The sequence below is a fragment of the Anguilla anguilla genome, chromosome 5, assembly GCF_013347855.1.
Source record: "Anguilla anguilla isolate fAngAng1 chromosome 5, fAngAng1.pri, whole genome shotgun sequence".
NCBI classification, from domain to species: domain Eukaryota; kingdom Metazoa; phylum Chordata; class Actinopteri; order Anguilliformes; family Anguillidae; genus Anguilla; species Anguilla anguilla.
This window is the reverse complement of record NC_049205.1, coordinates 12800721-12821653: the sequence shown is the minus strand read 5'-3', so window position 1 is coordinate 12821653 and position 20933 is coordinate 12800721. Positions and strand designations below refer to the sequence as shown.

At 44.6% G+C, this 20933-nt stretch overlaps 1 protein-coding gene across 1 annotated transcript; it reads left to right on the top strand.

Moving 5' to 3' along the window:
* The first annotated feature begins 883 nt into the window (after window positions 1-883).
* On the top strand, window positions 884-20452 carry pdcd4a (programmed cell death 4a). The gene is made up of 12 exons (XM_035417506.1): window positions 884-1129; window positions 1292-1369; window positions 8991-9299; window positions 9529-9626; window positions 10478-10591; window positions 10797-11018; window positions 12481-12578; window positions 13064-13178; window positions 16709-16816; window positions 17147-17257; window positions 17605-17744; window positions 18192-20452. The coding sequence occupies exons 2-12, from the start codon at window positions 1333-1335 to the stop codon at window positions 18241-18243; spliced, it is 1404 nt and encodes a 467-aa protein (XP_035273397.1). The 5' UTR covers window positions 884-1129; window positions 1292-1332; the 3' UTR covers window positions 18244-20452.
* The last annotated feature ends 481 nt before the right edge of the window (window positions 20453-20933 follow it).

Here is a 20933-nt window from a genome sequence, read left to right as displayed (position 1 = left end):
TAAACAAATACTGCAGCTACAATGTGCCCCAGGGAAGATCATGGACTATATATTGTAAGCAATTCTAACAAGAACTTTTGTCACAACACAACTCTTGGGGATTTCAGGCCCGTTTAAGCTAGGTATATCTCTAGGTTTGGTATTCCATCTAAATCACTCAAGGTTGACCAGCTGTATAAACAAGTCCAGCACCACAGCTTGTCTGACTTCTAGGCCTATCCCATAATAAATGCCACCTATACTTAGAGCAATTGCATTGACTGGTATAAACTAGAGCAAAGCTGTACAATAGCATAACCTTCCCTTCAGTGTTTACTCATGTACATATATATTTTATGTATATGAATAAGTTTAAAATGTAAACGACGATCACTGTGATACAGCACCAGAAAAAATGTATGCCATGTATACCAGGGTGTAGGCTATATGGTGCGCATGTTTGAACACGTCAAAATTAGTACAGGATGTACCGAGTCGACGTTTCAAGAAAATGTATATGAATATAAATAAATGAAATCGTTACCCTCACTAAAATAGCTAGATTTTCATCATTTCGGTTAGGAAATTATTTTTACTTTTTATACGTTGTTCTGTGACAATTGTATTCGGTTATTGCACATAGCTAATTCTACAAGGAAGCACGTTAGGTATGCCGTTGCAGCTGAGATCCTTAAAAAAGCTGAAGACATAAGCAAGGCTCTGAAAGTTACAAAATAAACAATATAAAGAACATTTGTTACTCCAGCCGTAAAACGTCTCCTTGAAAAATAAGATTCTCTGCACAGCCAGTCGATTTCCTCTATGTCTCTTGGGATCCGATTGGCCGAAACAGAAAAGTTCCTGCCCCCGTTTCAGCCACTCCTCTAGCGCGTTTTCTCCATGTGATTCATCGAGTCTCGCAAAGTTAAAAACATTCTGTTTATGTTTCACACTTTGAGGGTGCGCAGGGTTGGCCACATACATTTTTCGGTCTTCAAATTTATTCTTGCTTGTGCAGAATTCGTTTCCTTTAGTAACTTAACAAGAATACGGCTGTATAATTTTAGCTGATTTCTGTCTTGCTATTTGCATTTGCTAGCTGGCAATTATCTGCTAAAAGCAGCGAGCTAGCTGGCTACGCTGGAGAAAGGTGAGACGATCTTTTGCAAGATAAAATTATTGCAAAGAAATGGCGTATTAAATTTTTTTTTTACAACATTAAAATGCACATATTTTGATGCAATTATTATATTTGTATCATTGCACTACTGACAGGTCATTGCTTTGCATTTTGTTTTCATTTTGGAAAAAGGTATTGGGGTAATCAAAAATTAAGGAACAGTGGACGAGAGAATGGCGACTGAAGTGGAATCGCTGAACGCACATGATGGTGAGTTTAATAATTTAGCAAACGGAACAAATTCTGTACCGTTTCCAAATCACAGGCGAGGTGAACTTGTGAAGAGTATCTCCTTTGCAAGTATTGAGAAAATGCGTGTACGTTCGACGTTCAGTGTCAACTATTGTTTCCTGGATGGGGGTGTAGCTAGTTTGTTTCTGGGTCCACCATGTGCTTGCACAGTGCGATTGGAAATACCAAGCAAGTTAATATATCCGATGTGCAATTTTATTTAACATTTCATAGTATGTAGGCATATGTAGTGTTGTTTAAATGTACTTTTTCTGGTCGAGGGACACGCTTCAGTGTTTAACTCTTTCGGAGCAAGAGTAACGTAGCGATATCTTCAATTCTGCTACTTCTGTTTTTGCACGAGTTCTTGTTGTGTTGCACAACTCTTAGGTCGTGGAGAAGAACGTAGCTAGATGAAAATTAATCTTCAATTCTCTTTTTGTGTAGACGCTGCAGTATATTGTCACGGCTGACAGTGTTAGTGTCATTTCCTTGTTATTACGCCTGCTCTGCTTGTCTCCGACGTTTACTACTCTTGTTTGTATGTGCACCAACAGCCGTTTATCAATAAATAATATTTTTGATGTTATCGAGTTTACGGATTTTCGTCTGGATCTGTTAAATGCCTTTGTCCACAGACCTCCATGACGTAGCCCCTAAATTTTGTATTCAGCGACCACGCCTCCTCAATGCAGCGATGCAGTTGTCACCGAAGATACACATAAATCCTGCTAATATATGGGGGGAAATGTGGGTTTGTTAGATTCCCGTTTCAGGATTCGAAAGCTGTTCTGCCTGCGATCAGCTTTACATTCTAACCACGTGCCTTTGTCGTACATTGTGCTCTGAACACGGAACACTCACTGCCGCCTTGTAAGGTGAACTGGTTGTAATAGGACATCTCTTTGAGGTCGGTTCTGTTTGTTGTACAGTTTTTGTCTTATTTTGCCATGCTATCATCTGAGTGGCATTGGCATATACATCCAGCTGAGGTGTGTGTAGGGTGTGAGACCAGTAGTGATCTCTTATGTAAGCAATAGCTTTGTTGCGCTTGGTGTTACATAACTGATGTGTATATAGCTTCTTATAAACATATTGGATAGATTCATTCAGCTTCTTTATAAAAATGCACTGTAGAGACAACACTGTACAATTTGTCCTTTATATTAATGGCTTCCCTGCAGTCTAAAATTAGATGAAGCCAGAGAGAAATATATAGACAATGCTGCCACATATACCCCTCCCATTGCCCGCAGGTTTGATATGAGCGTATAAGAGAGTCAAGCATCCAGGTCACCTGTGTGAATCAGCTCCTCCCCATCCTCCACCCCTATTTTGCCACACTGTATGGATCAGCCTATATGGTCGCTGTAGTAGTGTGCAGATGTGAACTCGACTGTTCTTGCTTTGGCAAGAGTGGGCACGGTTGATTAAACACCACCCTTACCCCCCCCCCCCCCCGCATGTGTTCTTAAAATGCAGTCAAAGATTCTTTTGTGTGAGCCAGGGAGAAAAAAAATAGCTGCCACAAACATGCATATTGATTTTGGACCTTCAGCTGCATGCCCAAAACAATTTAACCCTTGCAATGCCATTTTTAAAAAAAAAATTTTATTTTTATTTTTTTTAATAAAAGCAGCGCTATGAATCATCAAGAAAAAGGACTTCCCAGCCGACGATGTGGTTTCCTTTGTCGGACTGCAGGCCGGTGATGACCAATGGGAAATAACCTCTCTTGATGGGGGTGGGTGAAACAGGATGCAGGCCTTCAGGAGTATCCCCTGCCTTCGAACTGAACTCTGGCCTCCGTGCACAAATCTTAAGTTTCCCTATAGAATTCCCCAATGCAATGCTTCACGCATTGTGATTCATTATTCAGTTACCTCACGGTTCAAAGTAATTAAGGACTAAAATTAGTGTTTGCACTTTTGATTGCAATGTGCTGGTTAGAATTAATAGGGATGAATCTATCCTGTCGGTGAGATGTTGGTGCCCTGCTTTGCAATCGAAAGGAAAGCTCAAATGTAGACTTTCTCTGTTCTGCTTCCTACGGTGCAGGCATGCAGTACAAGGCATGCTTGTGGGTTGCATAGTGCAGGCATGTCCTCTGGCACTAGGTCAGTCCTATGAGTCCTGTGAGAACTCTGCTCTACTTTCCCGCAGTGTGAACCTATCCCCTTGCTGAATAGGGTAAATGCTCCTAAGTGTCAGCTCAAGTTGACCACTGTCAGCCAGTCTCTGGCAATGTTATTGAGGGCGTTATTCATTTTCTGCAACGTGGTTACCATTAAAGGAGGAAAATCCTGTCTGTCCTTTCAATCGTCCTTTGTTTAATTTGTCTTCTGCACCACGGTTACCATGTCTAGTGTTAAAGAGGAGTTAAGAGTATAATCTTTCCCTGGGGTACTGCTGGGTAGTCTGTGTGTGTATTATCGACAGAACAGAAGGGATATGTGTATGATTCCTCCAGTAACTAGGAAATTGTGAAAGAAGCACCCCCCCCCCAAAAAAAAAAAAAAAAAAAGAATAAATACTGTTCTGTACGTTGTGTTCTAAGTTTGCTACTCATTGGAAATCTTTCAGACATTCTGGATATAGAGATCTGCATCTGCCTGTAGTTTTGGTGTACTTTGCTTCACTGGCTGATGCTCGCCTTGGCTGGTCTGAAAGAAGTTTTATTTCCTCTGGGCTAAGGCAGGTATTTTGGCCACGGGGTGATTAAGTGGTTTTTGGAGACATCTGTAGGTGGAGGGGCGGACTGTCAGAGCTGTGTGTCAGGGGAGCAGATAATGCTGATTACACATTTGGGCTGATGACCGTCTCGAGGCCTGGGCTCACGTGACTAAAATGAGAGCTGTGTTTTGTGTGTCTGTCTGAAGCGACCGATTATGGTTGTTTGTGTTTGTTTGTGTTGTGTATGGTTGTATGTCTGTAGCAATGTTTCCATCTTCCTCCATGGCACATCAGTTGCATTTATTTTTTTACATTTATAAAGTGTAAACAGTAGATGGGGGAGGAGGGAGGGAGTATGAGTTTGTTGAGTCAAGCTATTGTTTGAACTTCCTCCTCGGAGCTTGAATCTTGAGGCCCTCTGTTGCTTTTCCTGTTCCATTAGAACCATGTGCTCACAGGTGAAAATGGATGGCCAATTGACTGTCAGGTGTTTGTCATGTGATATGGTGCATGTATTTTGGCAGTTTGTCCTGGCTGGTGTCCAAAAGCAGGTATGTTTGTTTTCTATCTGTGGACTCCATGTTAGCGCAAGACTAAAGATAGCCTTCTTAATATGGAGCTATGAAAGATATGTGTCCAGATTATTACAAAGTTGAATTATAAAAAGTTGCTTTAAAATGGTGCAGGTGGAAGTTGGAGATGCACCAGTCCAGTGCTGATCACTAACCCATTCCATATCCATGTCTGTTTATGTTTCAGTTAGTCAGGGAATGTTTATGTTGCCAGGAATCTACTTAGTTCTCAAAAAAGCCAAGTCCAGTAGATATGAGGGTATAGGGCGCTTTTGCGCTAATAACTGTTCTTTTTAATTGTGAGGTAGTAGGACTTTAAAATGAAGAAATGTGAAGTGGGCTACAGATGATATGTTATCCTTCTCCTTAATGCATTGTGTTTTTTTTGTCATCTCTTTCAAAGACTTGTATCTCTTGTATCTGTCCTTTAACTGTTGTTCCTTATGACTTGATAACTATGATAGTTATGCTACCATCCCCACTCTGCAGCACATAAAGGTTGCTTCATACAGCCAAAGATGAAATTTGTGACATCTGTGTGCTTTACAGAGATGAATATGCATGGACTGCAATTAGGAGCATTGGTTTTTGGTTTTTACTTGTTCTATGTCGTTGGTTCCCAAACTGAGGGTTGGGGCCCAAAGGTGGGTCATGGGAGGGACTGAAGTCAGTTAAGACATAGGCTACGAATTACAAAAATTATGTAGGTTTGCAATGATCTGAATGTAGGTTTTTTAACATACCCACATAGTACACTTAATATTCACACTAGTAAAACTGAACAGTGCACCTGCAACTTGCAGTTTAGAATGCAGGTGTGTTGACAAGTTAAAGACATTTAACTCCATATTTGAGCATATGTCAGGCAGCATTTAAAATAAGGTATGAGGTACAGACGTGCTATTCATTTATTGGCTGGTTTTGGGCCTCGCCTTATGTAATGGGACATGCCTACTGCATGCCAGCTTAATGGGGAAGAACAGCAGGCTCTAGTTGGGATCGGCTTGAAGTATTGCGTGTTAATAGAGAAGAGCGTGTTTGTTTGAGGTTTGGAGTCGTCGTTTAAAAATGTAACTTCCCATTTCCGCCTTACGGCAGCAACAGCCAAGTTGCTCTGATCTTAATCTTAATCCTAATCCTAATCCTAAACCCAGTCCATAGAAAGAGCTGTTAGTGATCCAAGGCTGGTCATAGGGGAAGGATGAGTGTGAACTGTGGTTAAAGCCATGGATCGCGGCTCCCAGAAGGGACCAGGGATTCTTGGGAATGCAGATGGTGTAATTCCTGGAGTCAGCAGTGTCAGGCCAGACATGGAGGGGGATGTGGGCCGTATTACTGTGTAAGACATTCCTGAGCTTCTGCAGATAACTGCCAAAATAAATGAAATGCCCGCCATAGCATCCCTTTCTGTGAAGTTCTGAACGGAGCAAACTTCACCTCATACCCTAGATTGATATTTGCAACTGTGTGATTCAGAGTTACTCTTCTGTTTTGCCTTGCATCTCAAACTAATGCATGGACTTCATAGTTTGAGGAGTATGCACTTTCAACCACAGCTGCCCCTAGGTAATGATGTCTTTCCCTCAGATTTCCATTTCAACATCAACAAGCCATGGTTCCTTGTGAAACTTCAGCAAGTTCAACAGTCTTTTTTTTTAGTGAAGACTTTTTCAATGTTCACCTACAGCCACTTCCACTTTAAAGTCACTGAGATGTCTTGTAGCTATGGTAGCCAAAGTAATGGGCAACTGGGCATGCTCACCATTTCTACACACAACCAGGAGCATGCTGGGATGTTGATTTCTTGGCAACTCCGGAATCACACCTTTGTGGAAGTGTCTGCTTTCAGAATACGTTGCATCCATTATGTATTCAGGTGTTTCCTTTATTTTGGCAGTTAACCTACCTGTACCTTGGGCAATGGTCATGTGACCACCACAGTTGCTGTGCTGTCAACTTTTCAGTGGGCAGATGAGAAGAGACTGCTGCTGCTCTTACTTGTGGCATACTTTCAATGCCATTTCAGGTCCATGTGGACCACTGCACTGGTTTTAATGAGATTTGTTTCCCTTTGTAAAGAAACGGTCAACTCCCATCCACCAACTTATTTATTTTGCTGTTGGCAACTCGGCAAGAAATTTTTGTCCAACCTTTGAAAATTTCATTGGGAGAATTCCCCTAGGGGGCTTCAGGTGCTGAATTTTGTTATTTGAATTTCCGCTTTGACTTCAGTTATCCCTGTTGAAATTCCTTCAGGCTGCTGACAGACTTTCCAACTGCTGAAATGTCAATCAAGTATTTGACACATATTGTGATTGGTAATCCCACATGTGTTCAGAATTAGCATGTCGCTGAAATGAACTCCAGGGGAAGAGTGGGAGTAGTCTGGCTAGTGGGGTTTAACTTCCCCGTTCTCCTGAGTTTGAATCCCTGTTCCTCTGTTTTGAAAATGAACAGGAGGGTCAGGGGCTTCGGTTCTGCTGTGCGAATCAAGCAGGGCCTTGCTATACAAACACCATTTTTCTGTTTTAACTGAAAGCAGCTCAGGAATGTTGCCTTGCACACTGAACTCTGTGCATGACTGACTACTTACTTTCCTCAGTGGTGTCGTGACATCACAGAGGACGAATGTTGCCTCGACTGGTCAGTGCTTAACTACTGGCGACTGCATTTTATTTGAACATAAAGTTACCATAATGCTTTCAGGCTAATATCAATGCAATTTCACATTTGCATGAGTATTGAGATACCACTCACTGCTAAACCAAGGCTTGTTGGAACGCCTCAAGCTGCTCCTCCAGCTGTCTGATTTAGTTTTTCTCCTGAGCAGTTTTAGCTATTATAGTATAATGTTTTGGTAAATGGTCTTGCCTCTTTCTTCAGAACTACCCGTAATTACAATCGAAACGATCACATTTAAAAACGTTTTTCATAAATGCAGGAGAATATGAAGAAGTTAAAATATTCAAATTGCACTGCTACATTTTATTTCTTCTCAGCCCATCTTCCACCCAGACAGAGGAGTGTATTTATGCTCAGTTTATCTAAAGTAAAGCAAACACAAAATGTTCTTTATGTCAGTTTGACAGCCTTAATCTCATCAGTGCATCTTGTAACGCCAGCCTGAACAGGAGTTATCACCGGGAAGCAACTTTAGACCAACTGAAGGGTTATAAAGCAGTAGAGTGCTTTTCAGTGTAAACATTAGCGACTTGATAGTGTTTTGAGCCAGTAAAAGGGTGGGTCCTAGAGACAAGGAATCCCATTTGTTTACTTTAGATAAGGGGCCTGTTATCTTGGAAAAGTGTATTCAGGTCAAAAGATGTACGGTGACATTACAAAGCCCTGAAATGGTGAAATTGATCCGCTTTCATGTTGAGGTATGCGGGATCTTTTATAACTAACGGGCCCTGATCATTGTGCTGTCATCACTTTCACAGTTGTCATTGTACAGCTTTGCGGTCTGTTCTCAGGGATTTTCATTTCTGGATGTAGGCTGTTACAGTGAATGCCTTTGTATATTTGAAATGTCTTGCCGTGTGTTAACACTGCGGTGAATCAGAGGAAGGAATGAGGTTTTGAGAGCATGAAAGATCGGAATGAACACACTCTGGTTTTCACCTTGAGATCCTGTGTTTTTCTGGATAAGAATGTTGGCTGCGTCATCGAGCTGTGATGTTCTGCTTTGAGTCACCGGCTGGGTTTCCCTGCTTGTGGTTATGATGCAACATCATGAGAGGCACCTTTGTGTTCTTTCTGACTTTCTGACTTATTCAGATTATGTAGGCTATAACATTTTTCATTTCAGTTGACATTTTTGTATAGGGCCTTTTATGCACTGGCCACACAGCACTTGGATGTATTCAGTAGACATATCCCAGGGATTATTTATTTAAAAAAAAGAAAAAATATTGTTGAAAAACTGTTACATGATTGTATTACAATAATAGCCTAGCATATTTTCACACTCGACACGGGGAAAACGTGTCAGGGATTTTAATGGATGCAGGCCAACTCTGGTCCTTTGATGGCCAGCTGTAGGTAGCCTATAATTTACAAGAAGGATGCTTATGAAGACTATTAAAATGCAGTCTATTCAGGGATGTGGGGGAAACCCTAAGTACTGTAGAGTCTTAAAGGCCCTTCAGGCTTATGGAGCAACCAGGAAGACATTACTGTACATGTGTAGTCATGGATTCCATGCACTGCTAATGCTTCTGGTGTTCTGTTTATCATGTTCATTCCACCAAATAACTGACTGTCCTAATTCAGAACATTCGAACCTACGTGAGCTGGTACATTAATCACATTTAACAGCAACGGTGTGGATTGAACTGGCTGTCCGTCTCTGGCAGGGGTGTTCCTTTTGGACGGCGCCTTGGTGGACGGGGAGGTGGACGAGGCCTACGTGGACGACTGCGAGGCGCTGGCGGAGGCGGAGGCCAACGGGAACTGGACGCCGCAGGAGAAGGCCCTCCACGAGGCCAGGCTGAAGGCCAAGGCCAAACGCCGGCTACGCAGGACCTCGTCCCGCGACTCCGCCCGCGAGTCGCTCTCTGACACGCCCGGCGAGCCCGGCTCCGACCCCCACAGCCCCAAGGGCAAGCTCAACGGCAACGACCGCAAGTCTCGGATGGGCAAGGGGCGGGGCCTGCCCAAGAAAGGTCCGCCTCCTGCACGGTGACTCTGTACTAATGGAATTTTTAAAATATGGGTCAGAAATGGAAAATACCCATTTTGTTTCATTTTCATTAATTTAATTTGCTATTGTTTTTAGCTTGATATATATTAGGTTGTTACTTATTTTCAAAGATGACATTTGGGAATAATTTCTTTGAGCCCTCTTGAAAATCCTTTGTCTTCACAGCTGTAAATTTGTGCATCTTTGCACAGGTGGAGCTGGCGGTAAAGGAGTATGGGGGGCGGCAGGGATGGTGTATGAGATGGAGGAGCCTGACGCCAGGGACCCCAACTACGATGAGTCCTCACAGGTGAGCCACAACCCACCAGCGATGTCATCAGAGCACCTATAACGTACACTGACCATAACTGACTCAAATTTATAATTGTAAAGATACTGTGAACAATAGTTGTTGTGACACCCAGGCGAACACAAGTTAGTGAAATGCACTATGCAGAATTGATTCATAATGTGCTACATCAGACAAGGTTAGTCTTCTGTGTTCCATCTATTTGCAAAGCTGTCCTTGGTGTTTCTTGAAAGGGCTGTTGTGATGATTTGGATGAGAGAATTAGTGGCAGGGCTTAGTGGCTTTCGCCGAGGAGGAGATGTATTGTGTCGTAAGGGTTGTGCCTTGGCCAGCTTAAAGGTTGTTTTTCCTCCCCTGGGGAGGGTTGCTCAACAGAGTTAAAAAAGGAAAACAGGAAAACCGAGCAGTAAGTCACGGCTTCGCTAATTGACGGACCCTCTCTAGCTCTCCCCGTATTTCTTTGGAAAGCCTCCCGTTCGTTTGGAAGGAGGTCAAAGCAGTAGAGGTCCCCTCTTGTTTCCTGCGGTCGTTTTCGTTGTAGGCTCAAGCGTTTCTTATCGAAAGGACCGCCGTTCTACACATCGCTCTGTGGATTCCTGCGCTGATCGGCACCTCCTGTTTTCAGGCATTTTACGTCATTTTCAGTGCCTCTCGCTCTGGTTAATGTGGGCCCTCCTGTCAATATGAAACTGTGGAAAAGTGAAGTGAAAGTGATGAGGTTGGCTGAAAAACCCTCCCATGAGCAGAAGTGATCAGTTTCTGCAAGGGCATCCCTTGTGACCGGCCGGCTAAACGGAAGGAGCGGCCATCGATTGAACTGCCACTGTGATTATTGATTATGCTGTCTGCAGGGGGACACGGTCTACGCCACAGTGGTGCCAGAGCTGGACGAGCGGGACCTGGAGAAGACGGTCAACCCCATCGTGCAGGAGTACTTTGAGCACGGGGACACGAGAGAGGTGCAGGTGGGTCCCCTTTCCTCCCCCTTCCCCTTTCCCCCCCGATTCCGCCTCAAGATCACTGTCGTACTCTGTTCCTCTGCTTAGTGTGTGTGTGTGCGTGTGCATGTGCCTCTGTGGCCTGTGTTTGTGTATGTGTGTGCGTTTGTGCTTGCGTGTGCATATGTATGTGCGTGCCATCCACGTGGTGCGTCTCTGGGGCTCTTCTCAGATGCTGCTGAAGGAGCTGAACTTGGGGTCCAACAAGTACGAGTTCTCCTCACTGGCGGTGTCTCTGTCCCTGGAGGGCAAGGCAAGCCACAGGGAGCTGACCTCCCGCCTGCTCTCTGACCTGGTGGGCAAGGGGCTGTCCGAGGACGACATGGCGCGCGCCTTCGACAAAATGCTGCAGGACCTGCCCGACCTCATCCTGGACACGCCCGACGCCCCTCAGGTAAAGGGACGCTGCCATGTGTTAAAAAAAGCACTCCAATTCTTCTCCCCCAGTGGCCAACTACTGTTCCATTGCTGCAACATTGTCAATTAATGCTGTAGGTCCGCATGCTAGAATGCACATCCTCAGGAAGTCAGCAGCCTCTTCTTTTGAGTCATAATCCACTAGCTCAGAATAGTCTGTGTAACTGACAAAGATGGCACGCAGACTGCAAGCACCCAACTGGCCAGAGGGGTCGCTGTTGAGCAGCTTTGCTGTAGCAACACTGGAAAGTGTCATAACACCATTTGGTTTCTGTATGAACGGTAAATACAGCATTAGTGAATTGAGCTTACTCGTTGGAAAAACGGGACCACTGCACTCAGTGGTCCCGTTTTGTGATCTTGTGTGGCCTACCGCTTTGTGGCTGAGCTGTTGTTATTTTCATACGATTCCACTTGACGATATCAGTCAGTCCCCGGAGGGACTCTAAATCCTTCTTTACCTCTTGAGGCGATACACGTTCCATCCCGGTGTGACTGAGTGGGGAGCAGCACACTGGATCAGGGAATCACTGGATCACTGGATCAGGTTGCGGCTGAGCGGTTTGGATCTGCCTCTGTACTGCTGTTCCGGGAGCCGACCCCTCGTCAGTGCGGGCCAACCTAATGACCTGCTGTTAGACGCACAAAACTCTGGTCAAACCGGATTTTCAGTCTGCGCTGAAGTTTTACAAATATAGGCGTTTGGCCAGTTCTGAGCCCTGCAGTTTTCAGATACACGTGTGTGTTTTTCAGCAGGTACGCCGTGCCTTAACTAAATAGTATTTATTACATACAGTACAAATGCCTAGTTTTTTTTTACCTGTATTACAAAGACATGCAATCATTTTCTTAAGAAATAGAATTTCCCCTGGTAAAATATGGTCTTTAATGTCTACTGTGTTGAGAGGGCTTCTTTGTTATGCATCAAACATGTTCACTGTCAGATGGCATTCTATTTCTGTCTCTATGAAGTCAGTGAACATGGTAACCAGCTTGGAAAAACATAGCAGCGAACATTTTATTTAAGGAAAACGACTGTAATGACAAGGTCTTTGGTACTGTCGTCTTCCCCAGTGACGAGGGGCGGGGGTCGGGACTCTCAACTCTTCTCACCTTCGTCTCCACGGAGACTGTGACTGAGTGACAGAGTGAGAGTTTTCTCACGGTAACCGTGAGTCAGTTCCAGCATAATTAATTTAAAAATAAAACGAGAAGTTTCCCCTGCCACAGTGGCGCCGTTAACCGTTTATTTGGTGGAACGGAAGAAGTGTTTTTTTCCATTCAGCGAGCAGGTGCGCGGTGAGGTGCCCGTCTGACGTTGCGCAACGGTAAACTCTTTCACCAGCGCGTTGGGCCTGGTCGGTTGTGAAATCGGGGAGAGGTTGTGTTATAACAGCGCGCGGTGCTGTCCGGTTCTCAACCGCCCCTCCCCCACACAGATGCTGGGCCAGTTTATCGCCAGGGCCGTCGCCGACCACGCCCTCCCCATGGAGTTCCTGGGCCGCTACAAGGGCCGGGTGGACTGTGACCATGCCAGGTGAGGTGCGGTCCGTGTTGGGCCGAACGCCGAAAACCGACAGCTCAACCCACATAAAAGACCTTCAGACAATCTAACACCATGCGCCGCCAGCTGTCGCTAGGAGATTGTTGCTAAAGAAATTGTGGTTAGGAGGAGAGATTAGTGAATGTTTACATGCTATCAGAATGACTAAAGAATGTTCTTGGCTGAATATCATTTTATATCTGTACTGTCCTCTTCAAAACAATCAAACGAAAGCAGGGCGTGTAATAAATTAGAGATTGGACACTAAAGATAATGGATGGATCAGCTTGCCAGGATCTGTTGTTGAATCAGAAACTCTTGGTTTGTTCAAGACCAGGCTTGACTCTCTTATGTTCTTTTTTATTTGAACAAGAAGATATCATTTTGACCTGGTATCAAAGTACTATATTAGTATGACACTTAGTACAGTTAGTACGGTAATGCTGGGCTCATGGCCTTTTGACTGTGGTCTCTCTCAGGGCGGCGCTGGACCGAGCCGCTGTGCTGCTGTCCATGAAAAGGGAGATTGTGCGATTGGACAACGTATGGGGCGTGGGCGGGGGCCAGAGACCCGTCAAACATCTCATCAAAGAGGTATGAGTGGGTGGAGTCGGGTTCCAGAAGGGATTAGAATGTATTAAACGGGCACATTGAGAATTGGTGCTGTAAACATCAGTTTTTTTAAATGCTTTTTGCCCCATTTTCTCACCAATCGGGTGCCCAATCAACCAGTGGGGGTTGCTAGAGAACAATGAGACGTGTATCCCTGTCGACTGAAACCTCCCTGACCCTGTGCTATGCAGCTGCCAATTATGCATCGCCAATTAAACATCACCTGCAAGGCTGTCGGCCACAGTTGACGCTAACATTGTAGGGATACTATTTTACTGGGCCATCCATGCCTGAGAATGATGCTTGAAGGGTGCCCTCCTCCCTCTAAAAACCAAATTAACAAACTTGTTTAATTTCTGTTTATTCACTTCTTCCCCAAGACAGCATATATATATATATATACATAAATACATGAATTCCCAGCATTCTCTGTACAGGGGGCAAATGCATTCATGCTCATATCCTCCATGTGATATCTGCCACTGTGTAGATAAGTGCCTAGTGTGATAATAGTGTGATAATGGTGTAATCTGAGTGGCTGGTGTAGCATTAGGCGAAATGACTGATGCGGTCTCCGGCTGTCTCCGAGGGTCTGTTCTGCTCATATGAAGCACGATCGGGAGTTAGCGCATCGCAGCGGGAAGCGGGCCAGCTGTCAGCCTTGTGCCAAGCGGCCATGTTAGCTGCGCACTCGCAGCCTCTCGTCTTATCCTGGACCTGTACGGCCTGGAGCTCAAACTCAGAGCTGTCAGATCTTACAGAGAGTAGCAGCACATGCAGTCCTGAAGACCTGTATTACCAGCCCTCCCACCCACTGCCTGACTGCCTTGAGTAACGCCTGTGTGCACATTTGCCTGCACATGTATGCGCGTGCCTGTGTGTGTGTGTGTGTGTGTGCGTGCGTGCGCGCGAGTGTGCAGCTTTGTGGGTTTGTGGGGGTGTGTGGGTGTGTGGTTTAGCGTGTATATGCCTTTATATGTGAGTGTTTTTGTGTGTGTATGCATATGTGTGCTGAGTTTGAGTGCACTACATGGTCTGAAGTATGTGGACACCTAAACATCGCACCCATATGTGCTTGGTGAACATTTCAAACCTAAGGGCATAATTATGAGTTGGTCCCCCCTTAGCTACTATAACAGCCTCCACTCTCCAGGGAAGGCTTTCCACTAAATTGTGGAATTTGGATGTGCTTCCATTCAGCCACAAGAGCATTAGTGAGGTCAGGCACTGATGTTGGGCCATAAGGCCTGGCTCACAGTCTGCGTTCCAATTCATCCCAAAGGTGCTCAGTGGGGTTGAGGTCAGGGCTTTGTGCCGGGCCAGTCAAGTTCTTCCCCACCAGACTTGGCAAACCATTTCTTTATGAACCTCGCTTTGTGCGAGGGGGCATTGTCATGCTGAATCAGGAAATGGCCTTTCCCAAACTGTTGCCACAAAGTTGGAAGCACGCAATTTTCTAGAATGTCATTGTATTCTGTAGCATTAAGATTTTCCTTCACTGGAACTAAGGGGCCTTGTCCAATCATGAAAAACAGGCCCAGACCATTATTCCTCCTCTACCAAACTTGACAGTTTGCACTATGCATTTGGTCAGGTAGCGTTCTCCTGGAATTCGCCAAACCCAGATTCATCCATCAGACTGCCATATAGTGAAGCGTCATTCATCATTCCAGAGAACACGTTTCCTCTGCTCCGGTGTCCAATGGCGGTGTGCTTTACACCACTCCAGCTGATGCTCACCTTTGCACATGGTGATCTTAGGCTTGTGTGTGGCTGCGCGGCCATGGAAGCCCATTTCATGAAGCTCCCAACGAACAGTTCTTGTGCTAACGTTGTTTACAGGGGAAGTCTGAAACTCGTTAGTGAGTGTTGCAACCGCGGACTGACGATTTTTGCCTGCTACGCGCTTCAGCACGCAGTGGTCCCGTTTTGTGATCTTGTGTGGCCTACCGCTTTGTGGCTGAGCTGTTGTTATTTTCATACGATTCCACTTGACGATATCAGCACTTACAGTTGACACGTTGAAAGTAACTGAGCTCTTCAGTTCGACCCATTCTACTGCCAATGTTTGTATATGGAGATTACATGGCTGTATGGTTGATTTTGTGCACCTATTAGCAATGGGTGTGCCTGAAGTACCGGAACCCACTAATTAGAAGGGGTGTCCACATACTTTTGGCCATGTAGTGTGTGTTTGTATTTGTGACAGTTTGTGTGTGTGTGTGTGTGTGTGTGCGCGTGTGATGTGCATGTGTGAGTGTTTTTGAATATGTGTGTGCATATACAAGTGTTTTTGTGTGTTTTTGGTGTGTATGTGTGTATACATGTGTATGTATGTATGAGCAGGGCAGAGTTTGCAATGCACAGTGTTACATAAGCACTTGTTTGTCTGCAGCAGATGCCCCGGCAGGGTGAATTTCCTGCCCGGCTGGCCACTGCAGGGGAAAAAACGGGCACTGCTTCAGATCACTGCTCTGGCATTGATTAAAGTCCCTGCCTTATGGTCATGGTTCCTCATTTGAGTAGCTCTCTGTGGCCTGTCTTCTCCAATTTCCCCTCAGATTTATTGCTTTGGTTGGAGAAAAGTTTGTGCAGAGCAGGTGAAGAAATGTTTTTTTTTCTGTGATGTGTCGCTATGAGAGGGCAGCTGCAGGAAGTCTTGGCGGAGGTGGGATGTTGAGGGGATTTTTGCTGTCTGTGCTGGGAGTTAATCTGGGCTTTGCCTTGTTCTCTTATCCCATCTTCTGACTAAAGCTGTCTGGGAGCCTGCGTTTAGCCCGTGAAGACAGTCTAGAGAAGCCAGCTTAATGGCGTGGTCAGGTTGAGCGTGTCTGGCCTGGGTCAGTTAAAGTTCGTTATCATGCCTCCAACCCCCCCCCCCCCCCCGGGACCCTGTGCCAGGAGAGCGCAGACGTGTCTGTCGGTGCCTTTCTTGGGTTACGGTTCCAGCGCTGAGCAGGGCCTGCAGGGTTTTGGCCTTACGGCATACCCGCCGATTGTGCTGTTCAAGTGGGAATAGATTGTGGGAGCGTGTGGAAACGGACCCCCTCTCAGAGGTCTCTGGAGACTCTGGAATTTTAGTGAAGGTGTTGCGGATTCTGTTACAAAAAACTGACCTCATGCATCGTGAATGCTGGAGAGCAAATCGTCAAAAGTTTTGGTTCAACGTCACAGTGGGCTGCACGTTGAGAAGGATTTATGTCTGCGGTACTGCCTCGGAAAAAAGACGCAACGTTTATTTAATGTAGAAAAGACACAAAATATCTCCGTCCATCGATGAAATGGGCAGGGTGCTGACTGTGAATTGTATATGTATCGACCTATTTGCATGACTTTTTTTGGCTGGTGACAGGAAGAGAAACCCAGAAACGACAGTGATTTCCTGCCACAACCTGTGCTGCTGATTCAGTGTGAAAAATACAGTGTTGCAGAGGACGGAAAACCTCTGCATCTCGAGATTGATCTCAGTCGGCCTAATATGTGACGTGTGTGTGTGTGTGTGTGTGTTTCAGATGAACCTGCTGCTGAAGGAGTACCTCGTCTCTGGAGAGGTGTCTGAGGCAGAACAGTGCCTGCGGGACCTTGAGGTGCCTCACTTCCACCATGAGCTCGTATATGAGGTATAGACACCCCGACACCTCTCCACCCCCCCCCCCACCCCCCCACCAGAATAAATTAAACACCCCAAATTTATTGACTTAATCACCCATGCGTTGGGTTTAAGAGTACGTCTGGTGTCAGCCATGTTCTGTACTGCGCTGAAACTGAGCTGCATCCGTGAAAGCAGAACTCTCAAAAACAGCGGGTAATTGTGTCTGTTCAATCTGCAGGGGAGTAAGAGTATTCCCTTTCATTACAAAAGGGACATGTGGCAATCATAGTATTATGCACGGTTGTCACCAGGTTTGAATGAGGTCACCGGTGGATTAACTCCATGTCTTGGCTCATAGGCCGTGGTCATGGTCCTGGAGTCCAAAGGGGAGACAGCTGTCCAAATGATGGTGAAGCTGCTCAAGGCCTTTTGGAAAACCGGGCTCATCACTCTGGACCAGATGAACAGGGTCTGTATGACCGGCCTTGCGTAGACAGTCACTCTGCGTCACAGCCTTCTCAGGGTGCCACTGTTACTATGTCTGTCACTGTGCCTGTCAGTGACCAGAGTGTTTGTCACTGTCATTATATTCAACTCTATCTGTCACTGTGCTACTGTGCCTGTCAGTGTAGATGTCACAGGCGTGGGATGCAGGTACTGCATTTAAATCTGGTATGAAGAAACAACCGTCTCAGATGTGTTTATTCTTTTTTGAGGTCTGTCTAGTTAAACCGTTTCAGTCCAGAGGAAAGAGAAGGGGAAAGTATTCATACTGTTAATCTGTGAGTTTTGTTCTTGTTGCCGGGTAACCCTCAGGGCTTCAATCGTGTGTACGTGGAGCTGCCAGATATCACCCTAGACGTGCCCCACGCCCACATCATCCTAGAGACATTCGTAGACCTGTGTTACCAGGAGTCGGTCATCACCAAACACCTGCGAGATGCCTGTCCATCAAGGTCAGCCCAGCCATTGCACAAAAAAAAAGATGCAACTTTAAAATTCCTGTTTACGGCCTTCTTGGAGCTTGGGAGAGTCTTTTGTACAGTTTCTGATAGTGTCTCCCATAATGATATAATGACAATATTTTTATGGCAAATTCCTGCATCCATTGTCTTAGGTTTGCAAATACTGTCCTAATTATTACTTGTGAATCAGTTCACATAGCATATCTTGTTAATGGGCACAGCAGTAAAGATTTGAATGAGGTTTGATTTAAAAAATGTTTTGCCCTTTGTAGTGGCCATGATTTATTCAGTTTATGTCTGCCCATAGGAAAGATTGTAAGCTCAGCATTTTAGATATCGCCCATTCAAAAGCAGTCATCATTTGGAAAAAATGTTGCAGTGAACAGTTATTATGGACCTGTAAATGCCTGCTGTGCTAATCGCGGTGTCGTCCACCAGGGGGCGCAAGCGCTTTGTCAGCGAGGGTGACGGAGGCAAGATCAAGAACTAGAGAACAGGAGCAAAGCCCCCCCGTTCCGTGCTGCAGGTGGTCCCCTCCCCGCTCAAAACCCAGCCTCCTATCGCCACCAACCGTTCCCTTATGCCCACTCCTGCGTCGCCAGTTCACGAGGGGGGTCTGCTCTTTGGGTCTTCGTTTTTCGTTCCGAGGATTTCGTGGTTTATGTTCAGTCAGTTGTCTCCTGATTTTTTTTTTCTTGAGTTCCAACAGGAAAGGTGTTTGTACAAAGTTGAGGGGAAGGATTTTGGGATGGTTGGGGGGAGTTTGTTTGTTTATGCTGCTTCCCTGCACCGGTGCCTGTCTTGTGTTTTTTTTTTTTTGTTTGTTTTGTTCTGTTTTGTTTTGTTCACTTTTTTTGCATTGCATGCATCTTGCTTGTAAGATTATGAAGTACTTATGTTAAAAAAACAGAATAGCAAGCACTTTCTATGTCACTCCCTCCTCCTTCGTTACTTTGACTCAAATCTGTTTCTCTGAGTGAAGACATTAGTGTTGCCGTACAGAGCGATATCCCCGTGCCGGTGTGCTGCCGTGGACAAGCACTGCGCTTCTGTGCGTCATACTCTCCGTAGGGCATTTCCCTTGTGCTGTGTGCGTTCTGTGTGTGCTGATGTCACACCGTCTCTAGGACCAAACTGAGCATGCTTTGTCCCCACACCCCAGTACTTCCAGACAGATGCAGGTAAGCTGCATACAGCCTTAGTAAAAGGTGTTTATCCCTCGCCTCTTAAAACCACAATGCAGCTGATGGGCTGGGTATAACCAGGACAAAAAGAGTGTGCAACACACACCCAACTGGAATGAGGTGCTGACTAATAGTGCGTACTTAAGCAAAACATATATACATACATATAAAATTGCACATTCCTGTAGTCTAGCCCTGATTTTTTTATTTTATAGATGTTTCAACATTACATGTTTTCATCGGGGTTGGTTTAGGTTAAGCATAACCAAGATGGAGAAGAAAAATCGGCTTGTGTAAGGCTACTGTTCATGACCTGTTGCGCCCCCTGCTTTTGCTGAGCATTTGCTTGAACTAACTTTCTACGAGCTCAAGAATATTACCGTGTGCTAAAATCAAGCCAAGATGCCTTTATTTTGAATTAGGACCCTTTTACTCTTCACTGCTTGTGCAGCGTCACAAGCTCGGTGCATATTTAAAAAAACAAAATCTTCAAAAAAAAGAAATGAAAAATAAACCTAATTTTGTATTTCAAATATAATGACAAAGGCCACTCGTTTTTGGAGCGATGTTTAAGCTCTTGCTGGTCTCATCAGGAAACCAGGGTTCTGTTAAGAGTGCCATTATATGAACAAAGCACTCATGCTTTTGATAACAATTGTCATTGTTAAAGATTGTAGCCAATGGCTTTTCACCAGATTATAACATCGATAGTAACAGAAATGGGGAAATTCTGACACCACCATAGTGCTGTTGGTATTTGTTCATGGTTTCCCCAGCCAGCGGATTGGTCAGTGTCCCACGGGTGGGCTGAGACGATTGGCTAGTGACGCAGTCTTTGCTGTGTGGCTTAAGCTGAGTGTCATTCTCAGTGGATCTGACATTGTTTTTCCTGTTGTCAGTTTCATTTCTTCCATTGATTTGCCAGTTTTTTTCCTCAGTCAGTGTGACTGGTTGGGAAATACTTTAATTTCTATCTGCGTGTGCGTGCACCAATACCCATAATATGTGAGTGAAAAGCCACCAGTCTTAACACTTTGTGGGGACTCTGTTTTTGTAACCCATAATAAATAAATAAAAAGCTTGTACCCCACATAGCTGTCGAAGATTTAGAGATCTGATTGGCTTGATAAAGGTATCTGTTGTAACTGTTGGTGATAACATTTGGCATATGGTTAATTCAGTGGTGGTGGTTTTGAACCAAACGTAAATGCCTGAAATCTGAATGTTTTATTGGCAGGTTTTACATGTTTGTGGCGCGTTTTAAATCTGTCAGTTTCACTGTTTGAAGGCTTTGTTTCTTGATCCTTGTTCAGATGCAGTATGTTTACGATGGCATCTCATGTGGTAGCCAAAAATCTCTTGAACCCCTGAAAGCCATCGTCATATCTCTGTAATGGAATGGAAAAATAGCTTTATTTTGTTGCCATTTTTCTGTAACTGTTACCCCTGTCTACCATTGCAAATACAGTACATTTGGACATTGTAATTATTTCCAATAAAAGTTCTTTTTTCACATGTGCTGTGTTTTTGTTTTAAATGTATAAACATATTGTTGCATTTAAACACTTGATAACATGTAAGATGCTTATTTTTCTATTTCACTTTGAGTTACTGCAGTAGCCTATCCATAATGTTATTTATTTAAGCCATTGTTCTAAATTACAGGGTTTAATGGCATCTAAATAAGATGCAGATTTTTTCGAATTACTCTGGTTTGTTCACTTGAAGGGCAATATATTCTTTGAAGTACATTTACAATCTACGAGGAAAAATAATTCGGCATTAACCATAGAAACCGTGTCGTCTAATCATGTAAATCCAGAGACTTCATTAAGCAAAAGCGGCGTGTTTGTTGTTTTTTAACCGCAGCTAGTTTCAATTAGTTGTTTGTTATGGTTTATTTTTAATGGTTGGGTGAACACGATCTACCAAACTCAGTCAGATTTGAGAATTAGAGCCTTTCCCGATGTTACCTGGGGATTGAACCGCATGACCT